The 18,880-nt window shown below is 31.7% G+C and overlaps 1 protein-coding gene across 2 annotated transcripts; it reads left to right on the forward strand.

The window, feature by feature from the left end:
* Nucleotides 1–741: 741 nt before the first annotated feature.
* Nucleotides 742–16,040, forward strand: LOC132738753 (sodium-dependent glucose transporter 1A-like). 2 transcript variants are annotated; one of them, XM_060726342.1, is made up of 4 exons: nt 742–1,435; nt 2,042–2,210; nt 14,119–14,235; nt 14,603–16,040. In XM_060726342.1, exons 1-4 carry the CDS (start codon nt 1,283–1,285, stop codon nt 15,622–15,624), a joined length of 1,461 nt encoding a protein of 486 aa, XP_060582325.1. In that variant the 5' UTR covers nt 742–1,282; the 3' UTR covers nt 15,625–16,040. The 2 variants fall into 2 exon arrangements, with proteins under 2 accessions (XP_060582325.1, XP_060582324.1); XM_060726341.1 differs by lacking the exons at nt 14,119–14,235; nt 14,603–16,040 and adding exons at nt 4,719–4,835; nt 5,739–7,013 and having other exon boundaries at nt 790–1,435.
* Nucleotides 16,041–18,880: the final 2,840 nt, after the last annotated feature.

Here is an 18,880-nt window from a genome sequence, read left to right on the forward strand (position 1 = left end):
AAGTCGCAAAAATGTCTTATTTTGTGATAAAAACAAAAGTTATTTCTTCTATTTTGGAAAGAAAGCGAAACCAAACTTATTCATAAACTTTATACAATTTCAGACAAAAATTTTGATCTTGTACAGATTGCAAGCATCCTACTTTCACTTTACTCTAAAACATGTTATATATCACATAAGTCAATCAAAATATTTTTCTGAATTAGATTTTATCATTTTTTTATAAAAACTTGACGCAGTGGTAAAGTCTAACACAGATGGTTTTTAATGAAGATCTAGTTATTTAAAGTACTTTAAACTTTATTAACTTAAGATGAAATTTTAATTACAATTGCTTCACTGATTTTTTTTGATTTATTTATCTACTTTTTTGCTATAACTTATCAACAATTGTCTTCAGTTTCGACGTGTTTTTGTCTAATTACTTTATTTATAATGCTATTATTTTTAATACGTTTCATCAATTCGATTCATTTAAGATGTGTAGCGGAGAGTACTTGTTCATGTTATGGTGTGTTGGGTGGAAAACTTATGATGGAAAAAGAAAAAATTTAGGAACACAAACACTGAAATAAAAATAATTGAGCCGTGTCACGACAAAACCAACATAATGGGTTTGCGACCAGCATTGATCCAGACCAGCCTGCGCATCCGCGCAATCTGATCAGGATCCATGCTGTTCGCTTATCAACTCTATTACAAGTAGAGAAACTAATAGCGAAAAGGCTGGTCTGGATTCATGCTGGTCGCAAACCCATTATGTTGGTTTTGTCATAACACGGCTCATATGTCTCCCCTTTTGCACAAACGTGTCTTTCGGTATATCTGTGAATACAATTGTTAGCTTTAATCTTCGTTAACGGTTTAATACAATGGAAATAACTTTTTATTTTCTTGATGGATCTGTAAAATTTTAGTTTCATTCGACAGTGTGATATCTTTGCCCCATTTTTGTTTTTATATTAGAGGCGTTCAGTTATATTCAATGCATTGAAATGCTACATAGGATTTTAATTGACATTTATCTATTGCAATATCTTATTATAATTGTATGAATATAAAGTACAGTGTACGGAGACATTGTTGTGAAAAATGAATGATTAGTTCAGAGGAAGTGCTGCAGATATTTGTTTTTTAAGTAAACTTAATTGTCTTTATAAAATTGTGTAAACACAACAAGTACATAATACTTTTGCGATTAAAAAAACAGATTACAATTGCATATAAGATTGATGCATTGAAAATTCGACAATATAAAATACAAGAACGGGTAAAAAAGAAAATGGATGAAAAACACAATGTTCAGGAAATGGAAATAGAGTCAAAACATCAAAATTTAAAGAAAAGACTGAGAAATTTCTTTACATTTAGCAGCACGTGTCAGAAGAAAAACTTAGTTCAGACAGTGTGTGTATATTTCAATATCCTGTTACTGGTAAGTCATGACAGTTACTTAATGAAACATTTGTCATTATTTACACTCCAGTTTTTAAATTATTGTCAACAGTACAGTTTTTCTCTCATACTATTTTGTTTTAAAGCTTTGTTCCGGAGCATTTGCTTAGATATTTTCTCCTGTTGTGTCCTATATTTCAAAATTCATATTGTTAGTCATTAAACAAGTAAACGCTGGAATAATATTTTTCACTCAAGAACTTCAAAATTAATTTAATGAGCTCTTTTTTCGGAAAAGACACACATTACTGGATTGATGTCAAATATAATAATGGGTAATAATTTTCATTATAGTAATTTAAGAAAGAAAATAATTATATAAAAGCAATATGTACCTAAATTGAGCCAATTTGTTTATTTTAGCTACGAATTAAACGCTTTAAATGGATGATTTGGAAAATTAATCCCTTTACTTTTAATACTCTTGATAATTCCGTATCTTTCTCCTAAATTGTTTTAGATTTGGTTTAAAGCGTTTATTAAGAAAAACGCCATAAAAATTTGTGCAATTTTTAAAAAGAATATTATATTTTTAAATAATGATAGCATCAAAAAATACAAATTGCAAATTTCTTTGTCATTAAAGGGATGGACATACGGTCAACTTGGGACAGCTTTTCCTGATATACAACTGATTCTTGGAACAAATGTTGAACACACGTCGCTTTTGTTTACTGTGAATTCATTCGGCTACATGACCGGAAGTCTCACGATTGGCTTTATATATGATCGAGTACAGCGCCTTAAACTGCTAGGTAAAGAATGATATGTCGCACATCTTTGATCAAGTAATATAACGCTTAAATACCACACAGTAATGCTAAGATTCAGCAAAGTTAACCAAACATACTTAGACGTGACTTGGAAATGCTTATGTTGAGCAAGATAATGCTTGATTTATTCAGACGATGCTTAGATTTAGCAAGACAATAAGTAAATTTATCGAGACAACGCTTAGATTTAATAAAAAGGTGATGCTAAGATTAAGCTAGAAAATTCTTAAATTAGGCACGACAATGCAAAGATTTATCAATATAATGCTAAGGTTTAGTAAGACAGTGTTTAGATTTAGCAGGAAAATGCATAGAGATTAAGCAAATCAATGCATAGATTTAACAAGATAATAGGCCAATTTAGCAAGACAACACATGAATTAAAAAGGGTAATGCTTGGATGTTGAGCTGTGACAAGACAATTCTTAGATTTAGCAAGACAACGCTTAAATGTTGCAAGGCAATGCCTAGATATAGAAAAGCAATGTTTAGATTTATCACTATTATGTTTAGATTTAGCAATAAAAGGCTCTAATTTAACAAGGTAGGTTAAAGGTTAGTGACAATAAGATTTTATTACGTGGTACAACTTATATATGGCGGTTCAGAAAGTCATTGCTTACATATCGTGCTTATATATAGCAATGTCATCTTAGATGAGGCAAAGTTGTTAGATGGCTAATGCAAAAGCTCTCATCTAAAGAATATTCATTTGCAGTAAATTTACATTGACGTAGTATTCCAATTTTTTTCTTCTCCTTCTTCTTGTATAGTCAGGTTTTTCTTCAAATTTCCAAATATGCATAAGGAACTGCTTTTGAACAGGCCATTTAAAGTTTAAAGGATTTCAATATAAAAACATTTAGCTGTTAACAGTTTCGAGCATGTTTGGACTACCCGGCTATATAGGCTGACCTAACACTTTATTGTTGGCAAAGGTTTTAGGATACATCAGATTAAAGAAAGTTACTACAGTCCGCTATCGTTATAACGTCGGTTTTCTAGATGTTTCGTTATCTCGATTAATTAAGTCCCGAGTTACTTCCTTCATAGTAGATTAATTTGTTAATGACAATATGTTGAAATGATGCCATTTGTTCTATTTATTAAAAAATTTAATTCACTTATTCGCAAATGTATATGCTATTCATGATAAATAAATTATATGCAAATTCAGCTATTTAAACTCGGCATACTAATACAATAACAATTAGACGTGCTTTGAATATTCTGTCTCATTTTCAATGTGAATCGTAATGTTATGGTATAGGTATTACACGTTGTATGTTAGTGGAAAGTCGCATGATAAGATTTTCTTTTTTATCTAAACCAACTGTGATGACTGCATATTAACCTTGAATCTGTCTACTTAAAGATAAACTATGCTCACCCTTGAGTAAAATATTTTAATCACAGAAATGTATTAAAATCTATGAAATTCTTACTGAATTTGTCTTATTTGAATAAAAGAACAAACAAATTGTACATTCCCTATTACAGGTCAAATAAAATTGGTCTTTTCTTTAAAAAAAGTGCCAAATTTTAATGATTCTCTCTGTGACCACCTATAATGTGTGGAGTTTAAAACATAGCATATCTACTTTGTGCGAAGTCTAAATGTTTATTTTATATTTATAAAGATACTGTGTAGCAATTATCAATATTTGCTAATATCAAATTTGAGCATAGTATATATTTAGTTTTGACTTACTTTGTATAATTATTAATGATGTAAACTGTCTAAATGTTGGTGCATATATACTACAAATCTATAATTGATTTTGTTTTGTTTTTACAAAGGTCTCAAAGTAAGTTAAACATTTTTTGTTGAAAAACAATGTTATATGTTACATGACGTTTGTTGAGTCACACGTTTGTGTACGTCTTTTGGTGACTATTTATATAACAGTTTAAACTGTATCACATTCTAATTCCTTGACAAATATACAAAATGACATTTGTAAAAAATAAAATATAACACTTTAAGTGAAATTAGGAATGAGACAGAGAAAATATTTACGACGAAAGAATGGTTTAAGGGGACTCCACTTTGGTTTTAGGACATGACGGGACTAAAAATATTGTTCCAGAGGTTTGTGTACAAACTGATAATGGACTGCATACTAATTTTTGTTTCAATTTTAAGGTAGTCATTCCTTCTCTTGATTTTCAGGTATTGTTTTCATTATAAACGGAATAACTAGTGCGGTATCATCATGGTACAGTCAGTATTGGTTATTTCTCTTTGTATGATCTTTTGTAATTAAATACTGTACAGATAAGAGTCATTTTGTGTACACTAAGAAAACTTTTACTACTGAAGACATTTTCGTAATATTGAATTACCCAATAAACCCAGCTAATATATTCAATAATTCGATGATACATGTAATGATTTTCAGGTATTGTCTCCATTATAAACGGAATAATTAGTGCGATACAACCATGGTGCAGTCGGTATTGGTTATTTTTCTTTATACGATTTTTCAGGTATTGTTTCCATTATAAACGGAATAACTAGTGCGGTATCACCGTGGTGCAGTCAGTATTGGTTATTTCTCTTTGTTCGTCTTGTCGATGGGTTTCTAGCGGGAGGTAGGGACAGCGGTAAGTAAAAATATTAACCGTCTTTCTCCATGAAATATGTTACAATTATAATGATATTTGAAAGTAGAGTGAAGTTTATCTCACAATCTAACCAAACAAGCCTTCTAGAGTATCTAATAAATAGTTAGATATATTTAGATAACATAAGAAATCAAGTCATATTTTTGAAATTGGGACAATATCACTTTTTAATCTCTTCATTTATTTTACACTGTCAAACTCAATATGTATGACGACCATACTTTTCTAGACAAGTTGATTGCGGTTAGTATAATTAGGAAAGTTTTTGTCATTTGTCCGCTACCTCGATCCATGGGAATATTTATCCACTGAATATGTTTTACAAAGATTATCTGTTTAAAGATTTAACAGCCCGTATCACTTAAGATATCTTATTTTTGTACTTTTATCTGTGACATCATTTTGTCAAATGAAAAGAACAGTAATAAAGGCATAGAACCTTTAGCTAGAATATGTTGCTTGGATAATTATATTTATCGTTTTGTTTAAGACTCCTTATGCAACAGAAATGCTTTTATTTTTATTCTTGAAAAGCATTTTTTTGTCCCAGTACATTTTCCAAAAGGATTACTCATTGGCCACTTGTTTTAGCCATCTTTTCCTTCTGTTTCTTTTTTTTAGATAAGTAGTCATAGTGATTTAGCATTTTGTATGGCAAATAATACTTTGCTTACATTCTGCGGCTTTTATGGCAATTGATTTTATATAAAGCGTTACTTATTTCAAAGAAGCAATTCAGCATCTAACACGCTCTTAAACCATTATTTAAATGTTATAAACTTTGCCTTTTTATTTCGAAAACATCTATTCGTTTCAGGGGCTTAATGTGCCTTTAAATTATTATCATAATATCTAAACATTGATTGATTGTTGATCTTGCAGGTGGAAATGCTAAAATAATGTCATGTTGGGGGAATCATGGCGGGCCGTTCATGCTGGCGCTCCACTTCTCTTACTCTATCGGTGGAATAATTTCACCTCTTGTAACACGTAATTTTCTTGCGCCGAAACTTGGACAAATCGATAATAACAATACAACAATTTCACAAGGATGGAACATGTCGCACAACTTGAACTATACCACGTCAGGTGATTTCCGCAACATATCCGGACATGATGAAAAAGAACAGGCCATTTATGCTGAAACTAAAATTCAGTGGGCATTCCTAATCACTGGCGTTCTGACAACCTTGTCAGGCGTGCTGTATATCATTTTATTTTGTTACGGATATGAGAAAGTACCAACATATACAAAACCAAACGAACGTGAAAGTGGTGATCAATCGTCCTCAAAGGTTAAACGGGTAAAACTAAGCAAATGTCAGTTGGTTTTGTTTTTAATCCTATTGGGTTGCTCTGTCATTTCCAGCACTGCTGTTGAATGCAAAGGTTTCTCCTTCATTATGTCATTTGTTCTCCTCCAGTTGAACTGGTCAAAGAGTGATGGTGCTTTTCTTATCTCGTTGATGTGGACATTTTACAGTATCGGGCGTTTCTGTGGAATATTCGTTTCAAAATTTGTTCGAACTCAAAAAATAGTTATAACAAATATGATAGTAATAATAGTTTCTTCCGTTGTTCTCTATTTTGGTTCTATCTACAATATATCCGGCATTGTTTGGACAATGGTTCCATTAATGGGTGCTGGTATTTCCTGTTGTTTCCCAACATTTATGGTATGGACTCATGAAAATGTGCTTAAAATCACCGGAAAGGTTGGTGGGTACTTCCAATTTTGTGGATCTGTTGGGTGTTTTATGGATCCATTGTACATAGGGGCTTTGATGGAAAATGTATCACCTCTTTATTTTATATACTTGCAAATTATTCAAAGTGGTTTCAGCCTATCGGTATTCATTGTTATTTTAATAGGTATCGCCAGATTAAAACAAACAGTGAGCACAATGTAGCAGTTCTGACCTTGCTTGTACACTTTATTATGTTCAGTTCTGATATCAACATTCATCTATGTGGACCTCCAAAATACATGGCATTTTATGTGCAAGCTAATTTTATTACAATGATATGAATAACTTGATATATTGTTGTTGTTTTGGGGGTTGTTGTTGTTGTTGTTGTTTGTTGTTATTGTTTTTGTTCGGGTTGTTTTGTTTTTTTACGGCGCAGAAACACTACTAAATATTGTTGTAATGCTATACATGTACACCTTACTTGCAAACAGTTATTTTGTATTCATTATTAAACAGTATAAACACTATTTACTTGTCATGTGTCGTTAAATAAGTTTACGCTTACAAGTCAAGTTTTACTTCAAATTACAATATCCATCATTATGGTTTTTTTATTCACCCCTTCAGGCACTCACTCTACTGCTCAGTAATCATGTTCGTTTACAATATTTCTGACGGTCATAACTTTGTAACAAAAGGGATCATTATAAATAAGACTCCACGAATGGAGAATTCATATAAATTACGGGCCTCTTTTAATGTTCGTCCGTCTGTCTGTATGTCCGCATCCAAATATAGATAGTAATTATTCTGGATATTTTACAATCTATTAGGTTTTTTTGTTGGCTTTTTTTAAATCTTCACCTAGCTCAAAAGAACAAGTGGAAGTCACGTAAGTGTCCACTTTTCTTTACCTGCCTTCGTTGGTAAATTATATGTTCACTTTGCATTATTTAAATCGATAGAAGAAATGAGTGAGACTACTCAACAGAGATTATTCAAGTTCATATGTTCATTTTGGAGAGTGTATGAGCGCGTGTGAAAAATGACGAAAACAACTATACGTGATTATAAGGTGGCTGCTGTCGTTAAATGCAGTGCAGTCATTTACAAACGAAATCTTATATAAAGATGATGTAATTAAGCGATATCAACAAAGAATAACATTGAAGATCAATCACGAGAAATAAATATAATAACTGTACAAAAGCCAAAAGGTGACACCCAGAAAAACATAAATGTACGATAATTCTGTTGTAGATATGGGGACAGCAGAAATGAAACAATATATGGCAAAGAATTTGTCAGGTAAATATAGAACTAGTGCTACACTTCCAGATAAAGTGTAGAAACCTAAAAGAGAAATTGAATATGAAACCAATTAATAACTAGAACTATCAACAATTCAGGAGAAATATCCAAATCCAGACATGGGGAATCCAGTGCTAGTTTATTTGGTACATACAATCCTTAGGCTTTTCGAGCAGACAACCCTACAAGAAATGCTACTAGGTATATAAACACAATAGAACCACATTTCGGTTTTTCATTTGTGTTTTCGTGTTTTCTAAGATCATAGGAGGTTTCTGACTTGAAGAAGTCAACAGATGGTAATAATTTTGGGTACACATTTACAACAATATAAAATACAGGTCATGTTAGAATTTGGGTTCATACCACTAGATATTTACAGAGTTTTGCCCCTTTTTAATCTTCAGAATTTCGAAAAAATGTTTCCAGATGATAAGTCCTGGACGAATCAATGGATTGTTATAATTTTTGATACACAGGTGTTATACCAAAAAAAACACATGTCAAGCTGAACTTGGTAAAATTCAAACAACTAAAGTTCATAGTTCTGTCCCCTTTTCATCTTCAGTTGTGCCCAAAATAAAGTTTTTAGATGATATTTCTTAAGGGTGTCAATTCATTGAAATTATTTCTGGTAGGTTGTTAAAACATTATAAAATGCAGGTCAAGATCGAATATGGATTAACGCCACCATAGTTTTACATAGTTATGGCCCTTATTTCAACTTCAGTTTACCAAACAAATATGTTGCTTCTACTTGATTACTTTTCAGTTACTAGTAGTCAATGGATTTAAGTTATATTTGATACAAATGTAACATGTTTAAATACAGGCTTAAATTAAATAAGGTTCAGACCACTAGTATTCTTTTTCATAGATTTTGCTCCTTTTCATCTTTAATTTTTGCAAAGAAATAGATTGCACATGAGGCTTTTTAGGATTCATTTGATTCAAAATAGATTTCAGAACACAGCTTAAACAAATAAAATACAAGTTTTAATTTTGATTCAGCCCATTTAATACTTACAAAGATACTGTAATCTGTTAAATATCAAAGAGACGATTGGTTCTAATGATAACTAAAAGAATTCAAAGGATTGTACACTTATGTAACATCATCAAATGCAATTAATTCAAGTTTAGGAACAGGCCACTAAATGTGACAGTTTTGGTTATTTAAATTTACTAATTTTAATTATTTAAGATCTTTCTTGATACAAATATCTGTGCAATGCTGTATTATGTTTCTTTAAACAACATCTTCTCTAAGCAAACTTTGGTGGTCCCCTTTCAAAGTTGTTCAAATGGTACCGGTCTGTTGCTAATGTAGTTCAAGGGGCCAGCTTGACTTATATTGGAAAGACACACATTTAAGTCTTATTTTCTCAAACTAAAATGCCTCAAGGTTTAATATTTGGCATGTGGTATCGCCCTCTGGACCACCACCAAATCTACTTGTATCAAAATAATTCCCTGGGATTAAAATGTTCCACGCCCCAAGAGCATTCCCTTGTGAACTAAGCAAAAGAAGTGTTAAGCACGACTTATGAGCCAACATTCGCCCAAACCAAGGGGATAGACTGGTATAGGACTTGTGTTTATTAGCACTCATTTGATTCCAATACTAATCAACCTATAACAAATAAACTTCATTTATTACATGCTTTTCGGTGGTTTATAGAAATATATCGGTGAAATAAAACTGGTAATTTCACTGTTTGAAACAGTGAAATTACCACTTTGATAATTTCACTGTTTTGAATTTAAACCCCTTACGTTGTTACAGTGAAATACCAGCGTTCACAGTACTGGGTACCAACTTAATGACGTGACGTCGTAAATGACGTCACGTTGTATTATTTTTTGGCGCGCTTTTCATTCAGTATTTGGTTTAATGTCTTTTTAAAACGTTTCTTTGCATATAATAAAAAGAAAATTTGTTTAGTTTAGTGTAAGATCGAAATATATTTCACCTTGTGAACACCAAAAGTCCATATTTCACTCGTGGCTGCGCCACTCGTGAAATATACCTTTTGGTGCTCACTCGGTGAAATATATTACGATCTTAGACTGAACTAAACAAATTATATGTGGAGACACTTTAGTGAGTTCTACCTACCACACACTTTTGCATGTCAAAAAGTCAATGTCACATGGACCTGACATATAAAAATATTCAACGGGTCATAAAGTGACAGTGCATACCCGACGGTTGACCGCAAGACTGCAGTATCTTAAATGAAATAAAGAAGGACTTACAACAGTTTTGCGATCAACACACGATATACATAGGAACTTAATTATTTCTATGTGGATACAGCCTGATATATCTAGTCCTCAGGTGTAAACTTGTTAGGAATGGAATACTCCTTTTTGTTACTTCCATCATTTTCAAGGTTGTTGTTTAACTTAGAGAGTTGTCAGTTCGGCATTAAAACACACTGCAGTAAATAGAAATGACAAATTAAGAGAGTCGCTACTAGCTTCGTTAAAAGCTAACCTTGTTATCTAATTACGACATTTATAATGCTATTACAATTGCATTTTAGCTCGTTCCATAATGTCCCGTTGTCTCAAATTCTCTATCTTTATTGCGTTGTTTATTTTGATCCATTTGATAAAATGGGACGTGGAAAGTATATATTGAGGTAACAATCCACTGTAATAAAAAATGTGTCTCCTCTTTTGCATCTACGTGTTCTTTTGACATTTCTGTAAGCATGATTGTGAGTTTTAATAACTGATCTTCTTTAACAGTTTAACACAACAAACGTATAATTTAACACCCTTGATAGATCGTTGAAACATTTCTTTTTAGGACATTGTGATATTTTTTCTTATTTTTTGTTTTTATATTAGATATGTTCATTTATATTCAATGTACTTTAAATGCTACTTATTATCTATTAAAAAATACCTTATAATTGTACGGATGGTAAATACAGTGTACAAGAACATCGATGCGTAAAATGAATAATTAGTTCAGAGGAGATACTGCAGATATTTGTTTCCACCTTAACTTTGTTGTCTTTACCATATTGTGTAAATACAACAAGAACATAACACAATTGTGATTTAAAGATAAACAGGTTACGATGATGCGTTGAAAGTTTATGGCTTTATAAATAACAAAACTTAAAGTTTAAACAGAAGTTTAAGACAGAAAATGGATGAAAAAGATACAGTTCAGGGAATGGAGATAGAATCTAAACATCCAAGTTTAAAAAATAGACTGAAAACTTTCTTTACGTTCAAAAGTCCGTGTCAGAAGAAAAACTTTGTTCAGACAGTCTGCGTTTATTTTAATATCTTGTTACTGGTTAGTCTGAATATGTTATCAATCATGATATGTAGCTTGTTTTTTATTCCTTTATGATTTTATTTCAAATTATAACTTTTAAATACGCAATTCATTTTTAATTATGCCTTTTCATTTCAATTTAAAAAAAATAATTTTCCAAACGCCGATTTTTTCTTCTACAAAGTCAACATTTACGTTACGTGTATAAGTGGAGAGCTTTATCTGTTTATGTGTTGTGTCAATTTTTATGGGTTTTTTATTCTTTTTTATCTCTTTTTTATTTCTGGCATAGAAACCCAGTCTTTCACCAAACATTATGGACAAATGCTAAAAAAATAACCCGCATGTATCGTGGGTTTTGTAAAGTCGGATATTAAAATTTCGCAAATCAACATTTTGGACTTTAAAACGTGGTCGATATACTTGCTAATTTCTACTTTAACCAGAAAATAAAGCTGCATACGTTCACAAAGTAGGTAATTGTAATAACCATACACTATTGTCAACCTAAAAAAACAGAGTAGCCTTATATTTGTTTCACTATTTTTTAGCTGTGTACGGGGATATTTGCTCAAAAAATTTTCTCCTATTGAGTCCTATAATGAATCATAAAACAAGATAACGCTGGTAAAATATTTGTCATTCAAGAACATAAGCCAATGAGCTCGCTCCTGGAAAAGATACAAATTACTTGATTGCTGTTGACATGGTTGAATATATCATAATAATTGGTAATGGTTTTCAAGTTATTGAATTTTACACATGTTCGACTATACAAAAATGAAGTAATTTTATTCCGGAAAATTTATAGAAGGAATATGTAGCTATGTAAATTAATTTAAATGTTCTTGTTTAAGCTACGAATTTAACGCTTTAAATGGATGATTGAGAAAATCAATCCCTTTTCTTTTAATACCCGTGATAATATAGTTTCTTTCTCCAAAATTGTTTTAAATTTGGCTTTAAGCGTTTATGAACAAAAAAGGCAATATAAATTTTTATAACGTTTTAGAAAGAAAATTGTATTTTTAAATAATGATAGCATTAACAAATTGCAAATTTCTCTGTCTGTTAAGGATGGACATACGGTCAGCTTGGGACGGCTTTTCCTGATATACAACTGATTCTGGGAACAAATGTTGAACAAACATCGCTTTTGTTTACTGTGAATTCATTCGGCTATATGACCGGAAGTATCACGATAGGCTTTATATATGATCGGATCGTACAGCGCCTTCAGCTACTGGGTGAGACAGATAAGTCGCATCTCTTACTTAAAAAATATAATGCATAATTCCACACAGTAATGCTAATATTCAGCAAAGGTAACGCTAAGATATAGCATGGTGATGCTTAGATGTGACTAGAAAATGCGAAGAATGAGCAATAAAATGAATAGATTTAGCAAGACAATCAGTTCATTTATCCATACAATACTTAGCTTTAAAAAGGAGATGCTTAGATAATGCTAGAAAATTCTTAGACCTAAATGAATAATGTATATAGATTTATCAAGACAATGCTTAGATTAATCAAGACAATTTTTAAAGTAAGCACGAAAACACATAGATTTATCAAATAAATGTATGTAATTATCAAGAAAATACACCAATTTAGTCAGACAGCCCATGTAATAACAAGGTAATGCTTACATGTGGCTAGAAAATTCTTACATTACGGAAAAATTCATAAATTTAGTAAAATAATGCATATATATATATATCGAGACAGGGCTTCGATTTAAAAAAAACAACGCTAAGATTTAGCAATTCAACGTTTAATATTACAAGACAATGAGTATATTAAGCAAAGCAATGATTAGCAACAAAAATACTATATCACGAAGTACAACTTAGGGTTGGCAACATTATTTTTCGATACAGTCATGGGTTTCATATCGTGCTTATATACAGCAATGTCATCTACGATGCAACAATGTTGAAATGCTTAATGTGTAAGATGCCTAATGAAAAGGGTATTTTATGAAGAATATTTATTTTCAGTAATGCAATATAGTTTACATTGACGTGGGTTCAAATGTTTTCTTCTTCTCCTTCTTCTTGTCTAGTCTTGTCTAGTCAGAATATGATTTTATATTTCTAAATCTGAATGATAAACCTCCTTGGAACAGGCCTTTTAAAGTTTAAAGGATTTCAGTATAAAAAAAAAACAAATATATGTTTTTGAACAAAATAGAATACACTTATCCGCAAGTTTGTATATCATTTGTGATAAATGAAATATATGCAAAATTTAACAATTAAAATTCAACATACTATAGTAAAGTAACCATAAGACGTGCTTTGAATAATTTGTCACATTTTCGATGTGTTGTGTAATGCTATGGTATAGATAATATGTGTTTTTAGTTTGACATACTTTATATCAAAGTTAATACTGTAAAGTGTCAAAATGATGGTACATATGTATTACAAATCTTTAATTGATTTTGTTTTGTTAAAGTTAATTCATCATTTTTTTTTGATAAACAAATATATGGTATAAACGTTTTTCGAGGCACACAATTACCTTTTTTCATTTCATAACTGTTATATAACATTTTGAACTTCATCAAAACTAATTCCATAATTGTAGTAAATGTTAAAGAAAATGGCAATGGTAAAATATATTTCAGTTTCAGTAAAATGGAATAAGGCAAAGAAACTGTTTAAGTTCATAGTTCAAAGAATAAACTGTTAAATCTACGCAGTATAATGTATCAGTTAAAGTGTTTGTATTTAAACATTTTACAGATGAGAGTCATTTTGTGTGTAGACCAAATTGAAAACTTTTACCACTCAAAACACTTTCGTAATATTGAATTACCCAATAAACATAGTTTAATTTGAAGATACACGTCATGATTTTCAGATATTGTTTCCATTATCAACGGAATAATTAGTGCGGTATCACCGTGGTTCAGTCGGTATTTGTTATTTTTCTTTGTACGATTTTTCAGGTATTGTTTCCATTATAAACGGAATAACTAGTGCGGTATCACCATGGTGCAGTCAGTATTGGTTATTTCTCTTTGTTCGTCTGGTCGATGGGTTTCTTGCGGGAGGTAGGGACAGCAGTAAGTACGAAAATAAACTTTCCTTTTTTCATTAAAAATGAAATAAAATATAATATAGTCCGTCTCACTATCAAACCATACAATCCAACCGGAGTATCTAATAAATAGTTAGCTATATTTAGATTGGAAAACATAAAAAATAAACGGAATTGTATGTCCAACGACTAGGCTTTTTATTGTTTCGGAAAAATTTAAAGATTTAACAGCATGGATCACCTAGATATCTTTTTACTATTATTTGTAACATTACTTGGTCACATAAGTTAGTCAATGATAATGGTACGGAACCATTGCTTCCAAGAATATGTTACTTTTGTTAAAATATAATTATGATATCAAAATTTGATTTTCTGTGTTGGTATATTAGGTGGAAATGCTAAAGTAATGTCATGCTGGGGAAAACATGGCGCACCATTTATGCTTGCGCTCCACTTTTCTTTCGCTATTGGTGGAATAATTTCACCTCTTGTAACACGTAATTTCCTTGCGCCGAAACTTGGACAAATTGAAAATAACAATACAGCAATCTCACATGGATGGAACATGTCGAACAACTTTACCACGTCAGGTAACCTCCGCAACATAACCGGACACGATGAAAAGGAACAGGTCATTTATGCTGAAACTAAAATTCAGTGGGCATTTCTAATCACTGGAGTTCTGACAGCATTATCTGGCATACTGTATATCATTTTATTTTGCTATGGATATGAGAAAGTACCAACATATACAAAAACAAACGAAAATGAAAGTGGTAACCAATCTTCCTCAAAGGTTAAACGGGTAAAACTAAGCAAATGTCAGTTGATTTTGTTTCTAATACTATTGGGGTTCTCTGTCATTTCCAGCACGGCTGTTGAATGCAAAGCTTTATCCTTTATCATGTCATTTGTTCTCCTCCAGTTAAACTGGTCAAAGAGCGATGGGGCTTTTCTTATCTCGTTGATGTGGACATTTTACAGTATCGGGCGTTTCTCTGGAATTTTCGTTTCCAAACTTGTCCGAACTCATAAAATACTTATAACTAATATGATAGTAATAATAGTGTCTTCCGTTGTTCTTTATTTTGGTTCTATCTACAATATATCCGGCATTGTTTGGACAATGGTTCCATTAATGGGGGCTGGTATTTCCTGTTGTTTCCCAACATTTATGGTATGGACACATGAAAATGTGCTTAAAATCACCGGAAAGGTTGGTGGGTACTTCCAATTTTGTGGTTCTATTGGGTGTTTCATAGATCCATTGTATATAGGGGCTTTGATGGAAAATGTGTCACCGCTTTATTTTATATACTTGCAAATTATTCAAAGTGGTTTCAGCCTCTCTGTATTCATTGTTATTGTAATAGGTATCGCCAGATTAAAACAAACAGTGAGCACAATGTAGCAGTTCTGATCTTGCTTGTAGATCGATTTATAATGTTCAGGGCCATTATCAACATGTATAGATGTACATGTCTATAAATCGCTAAAATACGTAGTATGCTAATGTTATTACAATGATTAAAATGGATTGATATGTTGTTGTTGTTTCTGCTGCTGCTGCTGTTGTTGTTGTTGTTGCTGGTGTTGATGGTGTTGTTGTGTTGTTGTTGTTTGCAAACTGTTGTTTTTTTGTTTGTTTTTATTTTTTTATTTTTATAGGACTCAGAAACACTATTATACACTGTTGATATGTTGTTGCTATACCCGGATACCTTACTTGCATACACTTATCAGTTATTTATCATTAAACAGTATAATTACATCCTTACAGTCATGTGCTGTTATAGAAGACGTTAAATAAATTTACACTTACAATTCGAGTTTTCCTCCATCATCATTCACCTCTTTAGGATACTCTTTTATAATCATTCCATCGGTCAGTAATCATGTCCTTATACATGTAGAATATTTCTGACGATCATAACTTTGCTTCAAAATCATTACAAAAAATACTGAATGAATGGACAATTCGATTTGACACAGTAGTGCCGTTCCATGAAAAGGTTGTGAAGCCTGCATATCACAGACAAGATGTCAAAAGACAAATTTAAATAGCAGGCAACATGTCTTAAGGGTGTTTATATGTTCATTTTGGCGAGTAAATGAGCGCGCATGCAATATAACGAAAACAAATTTATGTGATTGTCAAGGTGGCTGCTGCCATAGAATGCATTTACAAACGAAATCTAATATTAAGATAATGTATTAAACCAATATCAACATTGAGGATTTACAATCTCGAGAAATAAATCTAATAACTGTGCAGAAGCCAAAAGATGACCCGTAGAAAATCATTAATATATGATAATTCTGTAGTAGATATAAGGACAGCGGAAATTAAACAATATATGGCAAATAATTTGTCAGGTATAAATATATATCTAGAGCTACATTTCCATATAAAGTGTTAAAGACAATGTAAAACAAATTAATAATAAGCACCATCAACAATTCAGGAAAAGTTATAAATCCGGACCAGGGAATCTAGCGCTAGTTTATGTGTGACATACATGTACAATTTTTGGGCTTTTCAAGCACACAACAACAAGAAATACAACTAGGTATTCTCACAAAAAAGAACACAAACAACAATGGAACAACACACTCATCTTTATTTTGTGTTGTCATGGTTTCAAGGATCTTTGGAGGTTTCTGACTATACGCCGTATTTCATTGCAGACCAGACATAGGTATGTTGTGATAATGATGTCTGCCTTGTCAAATTTCGTACACTATCACACATATCACACAATTGTTCTGTAGTAAATTATTCTGAATTCCACTACCATTAATGAATCATATACTGTGTTCAACTTAAAACATCAGATGTACTATCAAAAGTCAAAAGAGACCCAAAATGTGTTGTGTTAAACATCTACGAATTTTCAAAAATCTGGGACTCTGTAATGTCCACTTTAAAAACTCTTGCTTGCGAGTAGTACATACACATGTATTTGATCATCTTGCCAAGAAATGAAGTCCTGGAATAAAACACAAACGACAACATTTAAATATATCATATAACACACAAAAATACACAAATGTAATAAATGCAATTTAAATATGACCAATCAAACTCGGAGAGACTTTAATTTGGGGCACTTCAAAACTACAAAGACCTATTTTGTTAGGCTACAACGGGTTCTGTAACAGGATAAGACCATGATCGCATCATGGCGTGGCAAATATTAACCACTAAGATGTTTATATTATCTCTCTTTTGGTCAGACACTCACATTGATATTTCCATAGACTTACATTATAAGAAATGGTCCGTAATCCTACCTTAAAATTGAGTTTTCATGCTAAAGAGGTGATTTTTCTAGCAGAATGAAATGCCTGACACATAAAAATGTTCCTGTTATATAGTGGTAGCCAACCAAATTTTTTGCAAAATGACTTCAAAGAGGATAACCCCCCATTTCATTGAAATTTTCTGCTGATCACATGACTGACATACACTTTTTATAAATGCGAATATCCAAGTCAAAATTATCATAGAGACTCATGAAATATTTCATTTTCTTCAGAAAACAATGTAGTGTTACTTTTTGAATTTGTTTTTATACTTAAAAATACCCCATTCTCATCCAATCACCTCATGTATAAAGTGATTCATACGGTTTTCCCAGCACTTTTTTTCAGCCAATCGCTGGCCATGTTACAATGCGATTCCCTGACCTTTTGACGCTATGTTGATGTAAATTCATTTCGAGGCTTAATTGATAAGATTCGATCTTACAAAAATATATTTGAACGTCACAGTCATAGTGCCAACGCTTAATGTTAATTGGTGACATTTCATACTGTGTGAAATATATGGCAAACATATGATTTCTACTTTAAGACTAGAACTATTCAAATATATTTTGTAGCGGTCATTCCTATTACATGTGTTAAAAATCTACAAAGTTGTTAAGGAGATTACGACGAAGCAGGGTAGATGACGAGAAACATTATGCTATCAGAAAAAAGTAAACTTTTGAGCAATTTGTAATTTAAGGAGCCAAATATTGACAACTCACAGAATATGTTTAAACAAGCCTTGTCTCCATTATTAGTATTGAACAGACTGCCAGATGAACCCATTGCGGTAATTCATTTTATGGAGGTCCACTAGAAAAGGAATAAAAGATTTAAGTCTGTTTTCAATTAAAGTCTATATAGAATAAATGACCACCGGGGGAATTGACCCAAGGACATTATCCATGTTTCTTTTGAAAATGTCTGCCAGACAATGCTACAGGCCTAACATCTTATCTCTTGGCATTTACTTATAAGTTTTAAACATTGGTCCTTTAAAATGTCAGAAATTGACATGATAGTGAAATATATGAAGTATGTGTTCTGATTCGCCGATTTGTATCGCTATTACTTTAATCATCGCCAATGGCACCACACAGTCGGTTCAAATCCAGGAAGTAATTATGATGTCGTTAAAGTATACAATAAACATAGCTATATATGGAAAGTTATCTGATATATCTACCCATATATAGTTATATATTGTGCTACACGCAACGATATGGATGACACTGAGAAGTAATATAAAACGAATCAGGAAGTTTTGATACTCTAAAAACTTGATTTTCATCACTGAACACGGGGCTATATTTAAGTAAAAGTCATTGATCCGTTCATTCTTCAGTACATGTTTT

This window comes from Ruditapes philippinarum, unplaced genomic scaffold (assembly GCF_026571515.1).
Source record: "Ruditapes philippinarum isolate M1 unplaced genomic scaffold, ASM2657151v2 ctg17875_1_1_1_1, whole genome shotgun sequence".
NCBI lineage: Eukaryota > Metazoa > Mollusca > Bivalvia > Venerida > Veneridae > Ruditapes > Ruditapes philippinarum.

What these genes read in the sequence shown, in the direction of transcription:
- LOC132738753 (XM_060726341.1), top strand. Translation starts at nt 1,283, where the DNA reads ATGGATGAAAAACACAATGTTCAGGAAATGGAAATAGAGTCAAAACAT. An exon ending in ATTTCAATATCCTGTTACTG is followed by an intron (nt 1,436 to 2,041) that starts GTAAGTCATGAC and finishes TTGTCATTAAAG; the next exon opens with GGATGGACATACGGTCAACT. An exon ending in AGCGGGAGGTAGGGACAGCG is followed by an intron (nt 4,836 to 5,738) that starts GTAAGTAAAAAT and finishes TTGATCTTGCAG; the next exon opens with GTGGAAATGCTAAAATAATG.